Raw genomic sequence first — 18679 nt, 5'->3', positions numbered from 1 at the left:
AGTTTCAGAATTTGCTAACCAATGCCTGGATGGAAAACAAATCTACTAACTAGAGTACGATATTTGTATACAATTCTTTTTATCTTTTGTCTTTGAGTACATAGTACATTTCCCCCTGAAGTTATTTAGGTTAGTTTCTCCCCTCCGTACAGTGTAGTTACGTTATTCATTACCATGAGTTTAATTTGTTTCTGTTTGTATTCCATTTTGGGTTTCCCTCATCCCCATTCTTGCTGATTTTATTCATTTGTTTGTTTTCGGTATGTGAATTACTAATCTGGCTCCAAATGTGAGAATGTACAGAAAGGTTTACTCGGATGTCACTCCCCTGTCCCCTTTCCTCTGTCCTTTCTGCTTATTTCCACCTACGTTCGTGCAGGCAACCGACCTCACTCATTCCAGGTTTATCCTTCTTCACAAATGAGCTTTGCCTTTTTTGCTTAAAAACATAGCCCAGAAATCCTCTCTATCAGTTCAAAGACAGCAGCGGGGACACGAGAGGATCACAGAAGTGAAGTAATTTATCCCAGATCACAGCACAAGCAAGGGGTGGGAGCCAAATTCAATCTTGAGTTTCTCTGGCTCTGAAGTACCCACTTCACTGTAACAGTTTATGCCCTGGTGGGCAGAGCCACTCCTGCTAACTGGCCTCAGGTGAGCTAACACCATTTCTTTGCCTGTGACTTGCTACATCCTCATAGCAGTTGGGGCTGATCTCTTTAAGGCTTGACACGCTCCACAGCTGGGCCACTTGCAGCATGGGTGTCGGCGGGCCAAAGGCGTTCAGTGCTGCCCCTTGGAAGGGACCATCTACTCTAGGACTCAGGAGATTTTGAGTGGAAGAGCTCCTAGCAGGCTGCTCAGCTCTGACAGCTGGTGCATCCAGCCCCCTCCTTTGTTAGTGGCCATGCTGCTTGACCTACAGGTCACTCGTGCAGATGGAGGTTGCCTAGACCTGGTGTGAGTGAGGGACATGAATGCATTCTCATTGACCCACCGAGTCTGCCTCTCAGTTCTTGGGCTTTTATTTACCCACCACCATAGTTATGGTCATGGTTGCTCCGGAAAGCTCATCTCCAGCTTCATTTCGGTCCAAGATTAACTTTCAAATCACGCATGGTGGTGGTGCCTTCCATGGGGGGATTTTTACAGAATCATCTTATGCAGATGCAAGATGACTAGTATTCCCAAGTGGTATTTTAATAGGAACCTTGAGAATTTGCTGATCATGTGAATGAATGAGTGGCAAATGAGGGAGTGCTGAGACCCAATCATTTGTTTTGGCTTCAGAAATATTCCTCTTGTGTGATCTCTTAAAGGATCAAGTCAACATGGCCTCTTGTACCGTTAGAAACTTGGCAGCTGAGAGGACATATGTGTCTTTAGGTGAACTTTCTTTACAATGAGCTCATAAGCTCATGATACGCTTAGCTCCTCATGATTTCAACAAGTCCTAACAACCCTGAGACTTAACTTTGTTTCCTGGGCCAAGGCATCCCTGTAGAGGAGATCATTCACTTCGCACGCTAAAGTGGAAGTATGGCTCTATAATTTTCCATGTTTTTTTATGTGATACTTATCCTTCTAAACCTTCTCTAGAAAAATATTTACTGGCCAAGTGTTACTTACCTAAGCTACTCTATCCCTCAGAATTTGTTCCCTAATCCGTAAAAAGGAGGAAGTTAGACTGCATGACCTCAAAGGGCCCATTCAGCTCTCAGTTCTGTTAACTGTGTGCAGCTTGGTAACACCTGCCTTTTTGCACTTATGGGAGTTTGGAGAACGTCACATCCGTCCTTTGCTCTCCCCATCCAGGTGTGTGCATGGGCAGCTCTACCCGGCACATTGTGACCTTTGATGGGCAGAACTTCACACTGACTGGCAGCTGTTCATATGTCCTATTTCAAAACAAGGAGCAGGACCTGGAGGTGATTCTCCATAATGGTGCCTGCAGCCCTGGGGTGAGGCAGGCCTGCATGAAATCCATCGAGGTGAAGCATGACGGCCTCTCAGTTGAGCTCCACAGTGATATGCAGGTGAGGGGTGTTTTCTCTGGGTCCCGTGCAAGGCAGCAACAGAACCTCGAAGAAGCCTCCGCTGCTGGTTGGTTTTAGCTGGTGTGTCTGTTAGGGACTCCGCCTTCTGCCTCACCAGCAGAGCACCACCTTTTTAGGAGGGGTGTAAAGGATTCTAATAATCTGTTCTGTCAAGCTCTGCAACGCTCCTTTACCTTAGAAGAGCTATTGCCAAATATCAGAGTTTGTGGATGACATTGGAGTTGAGAGTAGGAACTGTCGGTAACTTTGGGAAGAAGCTAAGAGTGAAATTCTAGGATTCCTTATTGTGTGACTACTGATGAATCACTGTCTTCTTTGGACAGCCGACAGTGAATGGGAGACTGGTCCCTGTCCCATATGTGGGTGGGGACATGGAAGTCAATGTCTACGGCACCATCATGTATGAGATCAGACTCAACCATCTTGGCCACATCTTCACGTTCACTCCACGAAACAATGAGTTCCAGCTGCAGCTCAGCCCCAAGACCTTTGCTTCAAAGACGTATGGTCTCTGTGGTGAGAACTTTTTCCTTTGCTCTAGTCTCAGGACTCTTGGCTGCTTGTATTTCTGGGTCCAGTTGATTGTAAGGTTCAGAAGCTGGCGGGCATGGAGAATGGCCAGGTCTCCAACATCAATATGTCAGCACCCAGGGCTACCAATCTTGCCTTTCCCCATCTGTCTAGGGATCTGTGACGAGAACGGAGCCAATGACTTTATGCTGAGGGATGGCACGGTCACCACAGACTGGAGAGTGCTCGTCCAGGAATGGACCGTGCAGCAGCCGGGGAGGACGTGCCAACCGGTCTCCTGGGAGCAGTGTCCCGTCTCCAGCAACTCCCACTGCCAGGTCCTCCTCTCAGAATTGTTTGCTGAGTGCCACAAGGTCCTCACTCCAACCACCTTTTACGCCATGTGCCAGCAAGACAGTTGCCACCAGGAGCAGGTGTGTGAGGCGATCGCCTTGTATGCCCACCTCTGTCGGACCAAGGGGGTCTGTGTTGACTGGAGGAGGACCAGTTTCTGTGGTGAGTCTCCAAAGGCATCCTGTAAAGTTGTGAAGACCAACTAATTGTGGTCTTGCTCAACCCTCTCTGGGCCTCATATTCTTTTTCTGGGTGATAAAGATCAAAATCCCTGCTTTTCCCATTACCTAGGATCTTATTTAGGATCAAATAAGATGATAGATGTTTCAGTAATTTGGGTGTAGAATGTCTGTGTAAATGGAAGCGTTTCTATAGTTCAGACAAATGTGACTTTAATGTATTGGACACATACAGGCATCAGCAAAGTACAGAATGACCAGTCACATTTCTGATTTGAAATTACCCCAAGTTTAGCAGAGGCTCACAGAGTAAGCCATGCCTGAGCATGATGTTGAAGTGTGAGTGGAATTTTGCCACTGAAATACCAAGAAGCATCTTAATTAGAAAGACCATGGGATTGCTAGTGGAGGTGCCTCCCCAGGGTCAGCTCTCCTACTTGGACTTGGCATTTATTCATCATTTAGCATGCAGGGGATACCATAATGAATCAGATGTGATTCCTGCCTCAGGGGGTGCTGGAATGAAAAGAACACTGAACTTCAGCCCCCACCCCGCAATCCCTGACTTTCTCTGGAGGGAAATCAATATATGCAAGCATCTTGGAGTCTCAGAGTTTATTATCATAGAACTGCCGCAACTCTAGCCTGTGGCTGGAGGACTTGGGCGCCCTAGTCCCAGCTCAGGAGCTGATCATCTGTTCTCTGTCTATCTGGACCTTGCTTTCTGCATCTCAGAATGAGATGGTTGGACGAGCAACCCTTAGGTTCCACCCAACTCTGTTGTTCTGAGTCCATTAGATGGTAGTGCCTCGTTTCAACCTGCCTGCAGTTCAAGGGGCAAATGATAGTTCCTGAGTTAGCCATAGTCCTTCTCTACTTACTAATTTCCTTGTCTACCCCCGGCTACTCACTGTGCACTTACAGGAAAATGCTTGGTGCTCTAAATCCTTAGACACTCCTGCCACCTGCCTTGGCACCGTGAGAAGGGGTTGAGCAGGGCCAGAGTGGGCCAAGTGAATCATGTACCTTTTCTCCAGGCAACTCCTCATAGCTGTGGATTCCTTATTTAATTTAAGAGGATTTTTTAAAGGATTCAATATACCTGTATTCAAAAGAAATACCCATAAACCTTCCTAAGGATACACAGGCTCACATCATCTGTTAGGATTAAATTTGGCTCAAGTAACAGAGAAGTTAAATTCTCTCTCACACAGTTGATCAGAGGGAGGTGGCTCCAGCTGTTTCTGGGTTTCAAACTGGATTCTAGTTTTTTGCTCTGCCCTCACTTGGGTGTGCTTTTTTCTCATAGCTTAAGATGGACCTCTAGCTGTCACATCCGGGTTCCAGATGGCAGTGGGAGTGAAGAAGGGAAAAGGCACAAAGGACACACACAGCTGTCCTTTAAAAAAAGATTCCTGGGTCAAAATGGTGGAAAAAAACAAAAAACAAGATTCCTGGAAACCGCTACTGGAGTCTTCATTTGCGCTTACAGTTCATTGGGCAGAACTGTAGTCACGTGACAACACTTAGCGGCAAAGGAGATCGGGAAATGTAGTCTGTACTCCGTGGTCAGGTGCCTGGCTTACAGGACCATTTATGGAAAATGGAGGGAATAAAAATGGGTAGAAATTAGCCATTTCTGCCCCAGCAAGTTTGTCAGATGGCCAACCTCTTTGAAGCAGCTGTGCCTTTGTTTCTGTCTGGTTGTGTGGGCTGAGTGTGACCCCGTTCTCTGTCTGTAGATATGTCATGCCCACCGTCCCTTGTGTACAACCACTGTGAGCGTGGCTGTCCCCGGCTCTGTGAAGGCAATACAAGCTCTTGTGGGGACCATCCCTCGGAAGGCTGCTTCTGTCCCCCAGACCAAGTCATGCTGGAAGGTAGCTGTGTCCCCGAGGAGGCCTGTACCCAGTGCGTCAGTGAGGATGGAGTCCAGCACCAGGTAGGAGCCCTGGTCTTTTGCCTCCCATGGAGCTGCTTCTCTCTTGGGTCGGTAGCGTGAAGTGTTCACCAGTGATTGGCCCCCTCCACCTGTGGCAGCAAGGGTCAACTCTTAAGGGGATCACTGAAGACTAGGGAAGCAGTATGACATAATGGTTTTGGAGCCAGACACATCTTGGTTCGAATCCTGGGTCTGTCATATATTAGCTGTGTAAGCAAACACCAAAGTATTAATAACGTGTTACTACTACTACTACTATCATCATTATATTCATGTAAGTAGAAGGCAATAGGAACCCAGAAGGGGATGGGAAAAGAATATTTATACTAATAGCAATGTCTACTATGATTACAACATATTATATACCTTGCATTGTACTAAGCCCTATATATTCATTATCTCAACATTTTTTGAAGGTTTGTTTTGCAGGATATTAATAGTTACCTGTGGTCAAGAGAGTTTAAAGAACACTAGCTAAACAGGTTTCTTTCTTGCAGCATTCTTTAGAGCTCTTAATGCACTAATGTATGGTGCAAGTATTTAAGAGGGTTTTTTCTTTTCAACCTTATCTGACTGTGGAACTTTGTGTGTGTGTGTGTGTGTGTGTGTGTCATCCCCTTGGACTATGGTTTCACAGAACACACTGGGATGTCTTACATCATCTTAGTAAATACTTACAAGACCTTTAAGAGAGATTCAAGGCTCAGAGAGCTTCCTTTGCCCAGGGACATGGTTTGTTAGTGACGAAGTTGGGAATTGGACTCAGTATTTAAAGCTCTGTCTGACTCCAAAGAACGTGCTCTTTCCGATGTATGAAAATGCCTTTTTGTTAGGTCTTCTTTGGGCTGATCTTCCTGGGAGTCATGGAGTCATCTCTTCTCATAGCCCTCTACAGGTTATTGAGTACATTTTGAAAGGACACTTACCAGACCCTCCCCCATCTTGGCCTAAGATGGCAGTCATAGCTTCAAAGTTGACAACACGTACATTTGCAGTAGCTGGCCCATGTGTGTCTGCGCACATATAGATGTGTGCGGGGGTCCTGTCCTTCCTCTCGGACAGTGATACTGCAGAGCATGGTAGAGGGAGAGCAGATATGACTTCTAGCAAAGGAGAGTGTATTCTGTGATCAGGAGCTATACCCCAGACCTAACATCTCCATCATCACCAGGGAGGACTTTTTTCACCAAGTGAACCAGGTGAGGTGACTTACTATATTTAATCACAACTAGGAGAACTCACGGTAAAGCTAGCTGACCAATCTAGAGATTGATGAAAACAGTATAACTACACTATTCTGTCCCAGACATTGTCAGCCACGAAATGGACCATTTCCTTTGATTCTCCCCAAAACTCCATAGGGTCATTATTACATGTGCCATTGAATGGGTGAGGAGACTGAGGCTCAGATAAAACTAGGATTCCTATTCATGACACCAGGACATCCCATAGTGTCCTAGCCCTGCCTTTGATCCCATTGGAACTGGGAGCTAAACTTTGGGCTGTGTGTTCATGGAAGCACAGGCGTTCATCCAACTATTACTGGATGGCTCTCATCTGCTCTGTTTTGTTATTTGGCTTTATCCTAGTGGACCCCATTTGCTCTCACTGTGGAGTAGATGAATTAGGAGGGAAGACCAGTCACAATCTACCTCTGTATTTCAACTTGCCAAATGAAGTAACTGCCTGTCCCGTAATATTCTCCAAGACGAGTAAATAAAACCTTACATTGCTCTCCCTGATCTTCACACTCCTGGGGTCCCTCCCACTGGGCATGAAGGGTAGGTACCATTTATGGGTGGTGCCAGCACCCAGTGGTACTTTCAGCCTGGATTTGCTGGGAGTGGGAAGGTGCTCTCAGAGGGAGGCAGAAATGGTCTCTACCCTCTTCTCTGGCATTCTGTAATGAGAAGGAAGCTCAAGTTTGTAAAGCGCTTCTGGCTCCCTGATTGTCATTTGGCTGCAGGGTGCTGAGAGCTGGAAGCTTGTGAATTTTATCTTAGTGTCTCCACCTACCCCCTCTGACTCGATTTCTCCTCACCACTCCCCTCACCTCCTCCAACAGTTTGGAATATGCATTTGAGTTGTGTGGAGAGTGCTTCCAAGGAGTGCAATATTTTGGACATAGAAACAGTCTTATAAATATATTTCAGAACCAAGTGACAATAAAATGAGTTAATCAAAAACTATGAAGGGAACAAAGCCAGTTTTAGTTTATTGCAGAACATATAGTTTAAATGGATGAAAACAAATATCTGATCAGCCATCTGCAATTTCAGTTTTTCCATTCAAAGCAGAGAAAGAATAAAAATCTAACATGAAGAACATTTCCATTAAATGAAATGTCTTTCACCAAAAAATAAAGCCTAGACAGCTTTTCTTCAGGGAAATAATCCAGGGTGTAAGTCTCTGGTGGTAACTTCAGAAGGGCAAAATATTTACCAGTTTCCATAGCTCTTGTTTATTTTACAGAACGCAGTGTGAACACGTGAGCCTTTGTGGCTGGCTCAGAGGGGATTCGGCTGAGCACTGGCTGTCCCTCTCTGGGTTGGAGGCTGTGCAGGGGGGGCAGGGGCAGCAAGGACCGCCTCCATCACCTGGGACGAAGTGCCTGGAGCCTGTGCTTCCTGCTCTGAGGTCTCTGCTGTTCCCTGGTGGCCCAGTGCTTAATTTTCCTGCATCTTCCCCCAGATCCTTGGCTGGGGTGGGTGGTGCATGGTCACTTGCTGTGTCCCTTCTCTGACCTGGGGTTTTGAAGACTTCAGTTTTCCCTTACCATATTCTCTGTAGGCGGTTCTTTTGTCTTTTTTGAATTTAGAACTGCAGCCTGCTCTCATTCCGGTTCTGTCCTGGGAGCAGTCCTGCCTGGCCCCGGAACCCGCTGGGTGAGACAGGCCGGGCTGGGGTTGGCCTGTCCTGGTGCAGGAGTGCCACCTGCTGGCGTGTTTGCTGCCTAACCGGACAGGTGATGCCGCTGCAGAGCTGGCCGCTGGTGCTTTAGCTTAGCGTGAGCGGGGAAAGGGCTTTCTCAGGGACCAGATTCTGTCCCCTGCCTCAGGCACGCCTCATTAAAGCTTCCTGGGGAAATAAAAATAAAATAAAAACCCCTGGAAGAGGAGGCTTAACACCTGATTTTGGTCATCTGTTGAGGTCTATTGTCCACTCTCAGGATCGTGGGAAAATTGTATTATTTTTTTCTTGAATTTAGATATCTAAAGTTCCCATTTAAAAAGACATATATAAATAATATGGTCGTCTCCTTTCTCATTTCATCACTTTTGCCACTTAAAGGTCTAAATATAGATCCCTTGATTGGCCATTTTCTTGGCATCACCATCCGTGCAAAAAGCAGGAAAGAGGCAGGACAGAGCAAGGCCTGGGGAGATGTGAGATGTCCCCCTCCTCCTTCCACTCCCAGGCCTCAGAGGCCAGTGCCCTGGGCCCTCCCTGGACCTTCCCAGCCCCTAGGGGAGCACTGGGCTCCTGGTGCCGGCTCCTGCCTCCTCTGTCCTGCTCACTGTCACCAGGGTTGTCCTTATTTGGCACTCTTCTCTCTGAGGCAGGGTCCTGCTTATAAAGCGTGGGGGTGCACCTCGCCTACCCTGTAACCCTCCCCCCACAAGCAGACAGGGAAGGTCTCTAGAATCTTCTAGATATCCACAAGGACTTTCCATCCTCTGTTCCCACTCAGAATTCCTTCTCCTTCCCTCTGCCCAGGTCCTTCCCACTCAGCACAGATGCACGTTTGTGAGGCCTTTCTGGAGCACCCCAGCCTCCGCAGACATTTCTTTTGCACTGCTGTGGCTCCTGTATTTCCCATTTTTAAAAACAGCTTTATTGAGGTATAGTTTACATACAGTAAACAGTACCTATTCCAAGGGTACAATTTGATGAGTTTTGACATATGGACGTTCCCATAAAGCCATCATCACAATCATGATAGTGAACATTTCCGTCAGCCCCCAGAGTTTCCTTAGGCCTCTTTTGAAGGCATCCCTAGCCCCTGTCTCCCACCCCCAGGCAACCACTGCTCTGCTTTCTGTCCCTAGAGATACATTTACATTTTCTGGAATTTTCTATAAATGGAATCATGCAGTGTGTACTCCTTTTTTTTTTTTTTTTTTTTGCCTGTCTTTCACTCAGTATGATACTTTTGAGATCCCTTCATCTTGCAAGTTTCCATAGTTTGTTTTCATGGCTGAGTAATATGCCACGCCGTGAAGGTATCACAATTCATTTCTCTCATTCAACTTTTCATTGATGGGTCTTATTTCCTCAGTTTGAGTGTCAGCTGTTTGAGGGCTGGGATGGGGTTTTCAGTCCCTCCACCCCTCCCACGGCCCTGGCAGTGTGACCTGCCTATGGCAGGCACTGTGCTTATGGACGAAGGCAGCTGGAGTGTAGAAAGCACGTGGTGTCTGGGGCCAGAACGTCAGGTTCAATCCCGGGATGCACCTCCTGGTCACGTTCCTTGTCTGTGTCTCCATGCATCATTTGTACGTGTAGATAATGACAGTACTTCCCTGATACGGTTATTGTAAGGAGTATAAAGTGAATAAATGTAAAGCCCTTAGAAAGGTATCTTGAACATATTTAATGCTAGTTATTGCTGGGAAGCAGTAGAGCATGGTATCAAAAAGATGGCGTGTGGGTTCATATCATAGCTCTGCTGCTGTGGTAGTGTGACCCTAAGCAGGGGCCTTAGCTTTCTCATTTGACAAGGGGGTAACACACATGTCCTTGCCAGGGGGCTGCAGTGTGGATTAAATGAGTCATTTATATAAAACCCATAGAATAGGGGTGTGTGCGTGGTGCAATCTGTTAGCGGCTGCCTTCAGCTCAGGTCACGATCTCCGGATCCTGGGACTGAGCCCCGAGTCAGGACTCCCTGCTCAGTGGGGAGTCTGCTTCTCCCTCTCCCTCTGCCCCTCCCCATCAGCTCACACACACACACTCTTTCTCTCTCTTTCAAATAAATAAAATCTTAAAAAAAAACCCCATAGAACAGTGGTACATAGCATATGTTCTTCAGACATTGGCTGGTATTATATACTGAGTGAGGGGAAGGTATCGAGGTCAGAGAGTTTGATCCTGGAGAAGGACTGCAGCTTGGGGGAAGGGTGTTCTCCTTGGAGACCTCTGATCTTCCTTCTCAGATGACTGATTGTTGACCATGGAAACAGACGGAATAAATAAGACCTTCTTGACCTGGGAATTTTTTAGCTTTTGAGCTACTGCAAAAGAATGTGTTTATTCAGGGGCAGGCAATTTATTTTATTTATTTTTATTTAAATTCAATTAATTAACATATAATGTATTATTAGTTTCAGAGGTACAGGTCAGTGATTCATCAGTGCTCATTACATTACGTGCCCTCCTTAATGTCCATCACCCAGTTACCCCATCCCCCCACCCACTGCCCCTCCAGCAACCCTCAGTTTGTTTCCTATGATTAAACGTCTCTTATGGTTTGTCTCCCTCTCTGGTTTTGTCTTGTTTTATTTTTTCCTCTCTTCCCCTATGATCCTCTGTTTTGTTTCTTAAATTCCACATGGAGTGAGATGATATGATAATTGTCTTTCTCTGACTGACTTATTTCGCTTAGCATAATACCCTCTAGGTCCATCCACGTCGTTGCAAATGGCAAGATTTCATTTTTTTTCTGATGGCTGAGTAGTAATCCTTTGTGTGTGTGTGTATATATATATATATATATACCACATCTTCTTTATCCATTCATCTGTCAATGGACATCTGGGCTCTTTCCATAGTTTGGCTATTGTGGACATTGCTGCTATAAACATTGGGGTGCAGGTGCCCCTTCAGATCACTACATTTGTATCTTTGGGGTAAATACCCAGTAGTGCAATTGCTGGGTCTTAGGGTAGCTTTATTTTCAACGTTTTGAGGAACCTCCATACTGTTTTCCAGAGTGGCTGTACCAGTTTGCATTCCCACCAACAGCCAAAGAGAGCTCCCCTTTCTCAGGGGTGGGCAATTGAGACGTGAATTTAATTTTAACTCTGAATTTGACTTGCTGACTGAGTGTAGAGGGATTCCTGGTCCTGGCTTGGCGGTCCCGTCTGTGCTGGTCACAGTCTGCACCACTGAGGCGGGCCCGGGTGCCCTCCCTTTGCAGGTGAGGAAACAGGCCCGGGGAGTGAAGCCCCACATTGGAGTTCAGGTCTCCCTGACTTCACAGCCCTCCTACAGTGGGGCTGTCTGCAACTCTGGGAAAGCTGCTCGAACCTGTCATCTGCCCTCTAGTCTCCCATCACTCCCAGTACCAACAGTGTGACGAGTTTGAGAGTCTCGCTGTCCTCCCCTCAACTCTTCCTGCCCCATCCATATCTTGTCAATTCCAGGAATAAATGGAATCTGTTTCTCAAGCTACACCCCAGCTTTGGCTTGGGAAATGGCCAGCTGTGTGGCACGGGACTGCTCACCTTTTTGCCTTGCTTCGTTTTAGCGCCCCTGGTGCTTCTCCAGCTCTTTTCCTCTCAGAGCCTAACACTGCCTTCCAGCCCGTGTTCATCTGTGCGGCTGTCATGGAGGCGTGGCTCAGGCACTGCCCTCTGAGGGGAGAACAAGCTGGGGGGCGAGGGGGCTGACTTCCACGACCTCTGAGGCTTTGTGCCCCCAGTGTCCTGGGCCCTCTCTGAAACTCGTTTCCCTTCAGTTCCTGGAAACCTGGGTCCCAGCTCACCGGCCCTGCCAGATCTGCATGTGCCTCAGTGGGCGGAAGGTCAATTGTACGTCACAGCCCTGCCCCACGGCCAGAGGTGAGCGCCCGGCTCCCTGCTGCTCCTGGAGGAGGAAGGAGTCCCTTGAGGCCCTGGCCACCCCGTCTGCATACCTGCTGGGCCAGATACAAACGTCTGTTTCCTCCACCCCTCCTGCCCTACCCTTCCTTCCCTCGCTGGGCTCAGGGTACCCTTTTTTGTACCTGGAGTAGACACTCTCAGAGGTTAATCCTGCCCCCCACACCCCATCCCCACCTTGGCCATCAGTCTCAGAGTCCCCTGGAGGGCACATTTGAGGGGGTCACCAGGACACACTGGGAAGACTCATTTGTCAGAGGCCCCTTGGCCCGATGCCTGGTGGGCCTCCTATGAAGGGCCGGTGCTGGTTTTCTGCAACATTTCGAAGGCTGCAGGCTGCAGCATCATTGATTTCTCTGACTTTTGTGGCCTTCTCCCTCAGCTCCCACGTGTGGCCCGTGTGAAGTGGCCCGTCTCCACCAGAACGCAGAGCAGTGCTGCCCGGAGTATGAGTGTGGTATGTGTCCCACCCTGGGCGACTCTCCAGGGCCCAGACCCTGGCCCCAGCCCCAGGTGACCCATGCGGCAGGTGCTACAAGGCGCATGTGGGCTAAGGCAGAGGGTGCGCCAAAGGAGGGGGGTAAGAGCTGACTGGCTTTTCAAAAAAAAAAAATGGCAAGAGTATGCTCTGGAATGTAGGATTTGCTTCCTAGGAAAATTCTGCAGTGAATTATTAAATGTAAGGTTTGAAAGCATTAAAAAAAAGAATGGGGTAATCTCTGGTGGGGGGCAGTGCAGAGATTTACTGAAGAAAAAGTCATGCCAAAGTAACCCATGTGCCTTTTTCAATAAAATCCTGAGGATACCAGCTGTAGAGAAGGCCACACACAGGGCACCTTGATTTCAGCAAGTGATTCATCAAAGGGTTTCATTACAGGCTTGCAAACTCCACGGTGAGTAATGGGCTGAGTAAATAGTGTAATGAGATGAATCCAGAGCTGATGGAATTATGGTTAACATGACAGGAAATCTCCAGTGCCCCGTCGCTGTCCTGTCCAACGTGTTTATTAATTGGACGGATGAGGACATAAAGCACAGGCGTGTCAAATTTGTAGTGATGCAAATCTTTGAGGGAGAGCAAATAGATCAAGGGACAGTCTAGGGGTCTAAAAAAGAATGAAATCATCTGAGAAATTTATTTATGCTGATGGAATTTATAAGGCATAAATGGAAGTCCTGCGTGGAGGGAGATGTGGTTTGAGACAAACTTGTGGAAAACAGGTCTCAGAATGTTAACGGTAGAGAGAACTGGGGCATCCTATAGTTCAAGCCCCTCATTTTATAGATGTGATTAAGCTTCTACGATGTGCCAGACACTTTGCCTCCGTTATTTCATGACATCTTGAGACTGACCCTGGAAGGTAGCCTTCCCCACCTTGCAGAAGACGAGACTGAGCTCCCAGAGGGTTCGGGTGACTTGGCTTCGCTGAGATCTGGAAGTCCCAGCAGTGACAAGAGTAATCAACATGAGCTTATCATATGACTCGGATCTGTCTGTCTGTCTGTCTCTCTCTGTACCTATCACTTCTCCCCTTCTCTCCCTCCATCTCCAGCTCCATCTCATCTTCATCATGCACCTAACACAGTAGAAGTCTGCAGGAATAGGAGTGTAGGGTGCCACAGTAGTGACCTTGCTGACCTCTGAGAGGGCGTCTCTCTTTCCTGGCCTCAGTGTGTGACCTGCTGAGCTGTGACCTGCCCCCGGCTCCTCCCTGTGAAGATGGCCTCCAGATGACCCTGACCAATCCCGGCGAGTGCAGACCCAACTTCACCTGTGGTAAGGCCTCTGTGGATGACGAAGGAGTAGCATGGCCTCTGTCTCCTGGCCTGGGAGGGTGTCCTGTATTCTAGTTCATTGAAATCTGGGCTTTGGGTACATCTGGAACAGAGGGGGTCAGATCACACCTGGGTTGACCCTTCCTAGCCACGTGCTGCTGTGGCATTCTGGATGTGGGCATAGCTATATGCACCTCCCATTTTTTAAAAATTTTTTTATTGTTATGTTAATCCCCATACATTACATCATTAGTTTTAGATGTAGTGTTCCATGATTCATTGTTTGTGCATAACGCCCAGTGCTCCATGCAGAGCGTGCCCTCTTTAATACCCATCACCAGGCTAACCCATCCTCCCACCCCCCTCCCCTCTAGAACCCTCAGTTTGTTTTTCAGAGTCCATCGTCTCTCATGGTTCATCTCCCCCTCTGATTTACCCCCTTCATTCTTCCCCTCCTGCTATCTTCTTCTTCTTTTTTTTTTCTTAACATATATTGCATTATTTGTTTCAGAGGTACAGATCTGAGATTCAACAGTCTTGCACAATTCACAGCACTCACCATAGCACATACCCTCCCCAATGTCTATCACCCAGCCATACCATCCCTCCCACCCCACCCCCCACTCCAGCAACCCTCAGTTTGTTTCCTGAGATTAAGAATTCCTCATATCAGTGAGGTCATATGATACATGTCTTTCTCTGTTTGACTTATTTCACTCAGCATAATACCCTCCAGTTCTATCCACGTTGTTGCAAATGGCAAGATCTCATTCCTTTAGATGGCTGCATAATATTCCATTGTATATATATAGCACATCTTCTTTATCCATTCATCTGTTGATGGACATCTTGGCTCTTTCCACAGTTTGGCTATTGTGGACATTGCTGCTATAAACATCGGGGTGCACGTACCCTTTCGGATCCCTACTTTTGTATCTTTGGGGTAAATACCCAGTAGTGCAATTGCTGGATCATACGGTAGCTCTATTTTCAACTTTTTGAGGAACCTCCGTACTGTTTTCCAGAGTGGCACCTCCCTTTTGAGCTGCATTAAGAGACAGTTGGGCCTGAGATGGAGAAGCCTCCAGATCCAACCTTTACTAACTCCCATCCTCCCACACACCATTGAGGGGAGGGAATGTTCCTTTGGTTTGTTCTCATCACTAGATCTTATTCCCAAACAAATCTGTCAGTTTTCTCCCCCTTTGTGTATCTATTGAATCACCAAATAGCATAAGGCTGGGCTAAAGTGAGACATGGCAAGGAATACAATTCCATATGTAGCCTTTGAGAGTACCCACTTTATGTCAAGTGGAGTTCCTGTCCTGTTGATCTAGAGTCTCACTTGAGCTCCTAGAAGTAAGACCTAGAGGGTAAGAGGAGGCCTCATTGTATTTGAAGGAAGTTGGGACCAGGCAAAGGACACAGGGAGGGGACTGGCCTTTATAAAATGACACTGGCGGGGCGCCTGGGTGGCTCAGTTGGTTGAGCATCTGCCTTTGGCTCAGGTCATGATCCCAGGGTCCCGGGATCAAGCCCCGCGTCGGGCTCCCTGCTCATCGAGGGGTCTGCTTCTCCCTCTGTCTCCCACCATGCTCTCATGCTCGCTCTCTCACTCTTTCTCAAATAATTAAATAAAATCTTTGAAAAAAAAATAAAATGACACTGTGGGTTTGACAGGGTTGCTAGCATGCTTTCGTTCAACATTGTTGGAGGATCTAAAACTACAGGACATTGTTCTAGGTACCCAGCTGGCGCAGGGGTCCCAGAAGCTCCCAGCCTGTAAGAATGCTTGCCAGCGCATGGTGTGCCTGGGCTTGTCTGGGTCTTAGAGACTCTATGTCTGCTGTCTCCAAGATTCCATAGCTGGAAGGACCCTTCTTCTTCATAGACTGGAGACCCAAGCAGCCTTCACTTCTCCTCCATTAGAATTCCTAACTTCACATTTCTCCTTTTGATTAATGTTCCTATTTTTCCTGCAGACTAACTGCTTTTTGGTATGATTGAAAAATCCCATAGCCCCCAAGCTGGGCTCACGGGCATTTCTGATTTAATAGTCTGGGTCTGGAGTTTCCTGGGATCTTATATCAAGGCTGAATACTTATGAACCCTGGCTGAACGCACCTCCCAGCATGGCAGGATGGGGGCATCACCTTGTGCTGCCCCTCAGCCTGCAGGAAGGACGAGTGCAGAAGGGAGTCCCCGCCCTCTTGCCCCCCGCACCGGACACCAACCCTTCGGAAGACCCAATGCTGTGATGAGTACGAGTGTGCCTGCAACTGTGTGAACTCCACGGTGAGCTGCCCTCTGGGGTACCTGACCTCGGCCATCACCAACGACTGTGGCTGCACCACGACAACCTGCTTCCCTGACAAGGTAGGGGCTGCTTCGTTCTGGCTGGGAAGATGGCCAAACATTGGCTCCTCGTGAACTATTTGCCTACCTAAACTTCCCCTCCTGCCCAAACCGAATGCTTTAATGGTGGGTGAGCAGTCAGCATTCCATCACAGCCTAAATGGACATTTAATTAGCTCGGGAGGTATTTAGAGAGAACCTACCATGTTCTCAGCATGGCTAGGTGCTAAGTTTACAAGCAAACTATAAGACACGGTCTCCACCATTAAAGAGCTTATTTTGTAGGTTAGCTAAGGAACTAATATGATTGCATGAATTATTAGTTAATAGTTTACTCTATTCACTTGTTAATTGCTATCAATTCATCCATGTGCCTGTCCATCTATCCATCCATCCTTTCTTCAATCCATCCATCCATCCATCCATCCAATATTTACTGAGCAACAATTATGTTCTAGCAGAGCTGGTGCTTTGTTAGGTGTTATGGGAGAAATGTAAGATGCAGATGACTTATGATCTTGCTAGTATATAGAAGATAATTGTTTATAAATGGAATACAGTAAAGACAAGGGATGGTATAGCTGGTAAATGCAAGTAGCGGTCTTATGGGGGAGGAATGCACCAAGATGAACTATCATGAGCCAGAACTGCAGCAGGAAGACCTGGGCACACTTGGCAGCTGCTGGATTATTGACAATGAGCCCTGGAGTGAATGCTAGGGAGAAGCCATGGTTCTCTTTCCCTGGATGCTTGCTGCTTATGGGCTGTCATTGCCTTCAGACCTTTTTGGTGATTAGAGCTTGGAAATGCATTTTTAAAGAGGATAAAACTCATGCATTCACAGTGATTTCAGATTCAAAATACATGTAAGGTTTTACTTAACTTCTTTGATTTATACTTCTACCACTTCTCTTCTAAGTTGCAAATACTGGCTTCCTAACATAATTGACATAGTTTTTTGCTTTATATTACAAGATGCCTAGAATAGTCTCAAAAATAACAATGCCAATATTATTGCTAACAATTTTAAAACAATTGAGAGAGGTTTAAGATTTCTTTGCAGTTCTTTATTTAGCCTAGAAATATAACCCATTAGGGATATATGGTCAAAATCCTGGGTTTTAAAGTTATTTGAAATAATTATTTTCCTTGTGTGATCTTGCCACTGCTTTGATACCTAGTTAATCAGATATTTCAGTTTGTCTTCCATTTTTAGGGCTTGCTTTTACTTCCTTTTTGATTTACTATTTTGTTATGTGAAAGGTACTATGGCATAATAACATAGTTACTAATAATGTTGTAACAAATAGCTTTGTACATCTGTCATTTTGTATTTTGGGCAATGTATCTTTTGAGATAGGTTCCTGGAAGTGAGATTGTGGGTGGTAACATTTTCTAGCAGGCTTCTTAATAGAAGAACAAGGGGTCTCATTCCATAAGTTCCTTATATAGCAGCTGGGAGACCGAGCAGGTAAAGGATAATGGCTTATAAATACTTGTACTGCTGTGATGTGTGTGAATGAGGGTGGAGACCTGTTCATAGCTTCAGAGGGCAGATTTGGGATTACGTCAAAACTGTCATTAAGTGTCCTGATCAAACAGTGCCTCATTCCTACAGAATAAATTCTGAGTGTTATGTTCAACCTGGCTTTACATACTCTGATCCCAATCAACCTTTGTAACTTCATTTCCCATATCCCTTCTGTAGCCTATAGTTTTTCCAAGTAGGATCCCTTGTCTCTCAAACGTATCCCATTCTCTGTGCCCCAGATTTTTTCCTTGTTATGCTCCTTGTCATCTTCGGGCCTCAGGGGAGTGCCCGTTCATAGCCCCTGCTCACCTTCAGCCCACTCCTAATGCGACAGAGGGCTACGTGTGGATGGGTGCTAAGTCCAAGGACTACACTGGGTGTGAGGATTAGGGAACAGTTTCCTGTGTGACACGGGAGGGAGTTAAACGCAGCTAAGGCAGTGATGAAACTGGCTTAAGGCAGCCAAGTGAGTCATTTCTGAGCCTGTGGTCCAAGAAGGACTCCCTAGGGGCCACTAGCGTACACCGGCGATGGCTCTCTAAGGCTGGTGGGCAGGGAAGGGCAGAGGGCAAAACCTTCATAAACATCCCTCCAGGTGGGCAGAGACCACGTTGGTTTTACATACTGCTGTATTCTCAGCACCTACAGCAGCTTCCAACACACAGTAGGTGCTTCTTAACCTCTTGTTGAAATGAACAGAATGAGTTCACTCACCATAACCTTGTGTCTGCAGGTGTGTGTCCACCGAGGCACTATCTACCCTGTGGGCCAGTTCTGGGAGGAGGGCTGTGACGTGTGCACCTGCACTGACTTGGAGGACTCTGTGATGGGCCTGCGTGTGGCCCAGTGCTCCCAGAAGCCCTGTGAGGACAACTGCCGGTCGGTAAGGGGCGCAGAGGGGCTGGGCACTGCCTGGAGCAGTCTGGGCAGGAGGTGGGGGAGGGCAGTCCCAGGAAGGGGCAAGAAAGCCTCTTTAGTAACTTCTGGTTCCAGGCCAGAGGTGAGGAGAAGGAGGGGGCTGGGGCTGGGGCTGAGTGAAAAGAAGGTTTGAGGATTGTTATGCCATCCTTCTGTGAGTCCGTCCTTCTGTGAGTCCGTCCTTGGCTAATGGCCATGTCTGTTGTATGGTCTTGAGTCCAGAGGGCTATGGAGTT

The 18679-nt window shown here is 47.1% G+C and overlaps 1 protein-coding gene across 1 annotated transcript in view; it reads left to right on the top strand.

The window, feature by feature from the left end:
- The window catches only part of VWF (von Willebrand factor), a 134012-nt gene that overhangs the window by 98203 nt on the left and 17130 nt on the right, over nucleotides 1-18679 (top strand). Inside the window, exons 35-43 of the mRNA XM_032390769.1 lie at nucleotides 1816-2036; nucleotides 2381-2573; nucleotides 2742-3083; nucleotides 4843-5042; nucleotides 11722-11824; nucleotides 12246-12320; nucleotides 13536-13640; nucleotides 15810-16015; nucleotides 18259-18408. Coding sequence (XP_032246660.1) covers nucleotides 1816-2036; nucleotides 2381-2573; nucleotides 2742-3083; nucleotides 4843-5042; nucleotides 11722-11824; nucleotides 12246-12320; nucleotides 13536-13640; nucleotides 15810-16015; nucleotides 18259-18408 — 1595 coding nt within the window. The remainder of the gene's footprint in view (nucleotides 1-1815; nucleotides 2037-2380; nucleotides 2574-2741; nucleotides 3084-4842; nucleotides 5043-11721; nucleotides 11825-12245; nucleotides 12321-13535; nucleotides 13641-15809; nucleotides 16016-18258; nucleotides 18409-18679) is intronic.

This window comes from Phoca vitulina, unplaced genomic scaffold, assembly GCF_004348235.1.
Source record: "Phoca vitulina isolate PV1807 unplaced genomic scaffold, GSC_HSeal_1.0 scaffold59, whole genome shotgun sequence".
Taxonomy (NCBI): domain Eukaryota; kingdom Metazoa; phylum Chordata; class Mammalia; order Carnivora; family Phocidae; genus Phoca; species Phoca vitulina.
Note: the sequence above shows the minus strand (reverse complement) of the source record. Positions and strands in the feature narration are given on the sequence as shown.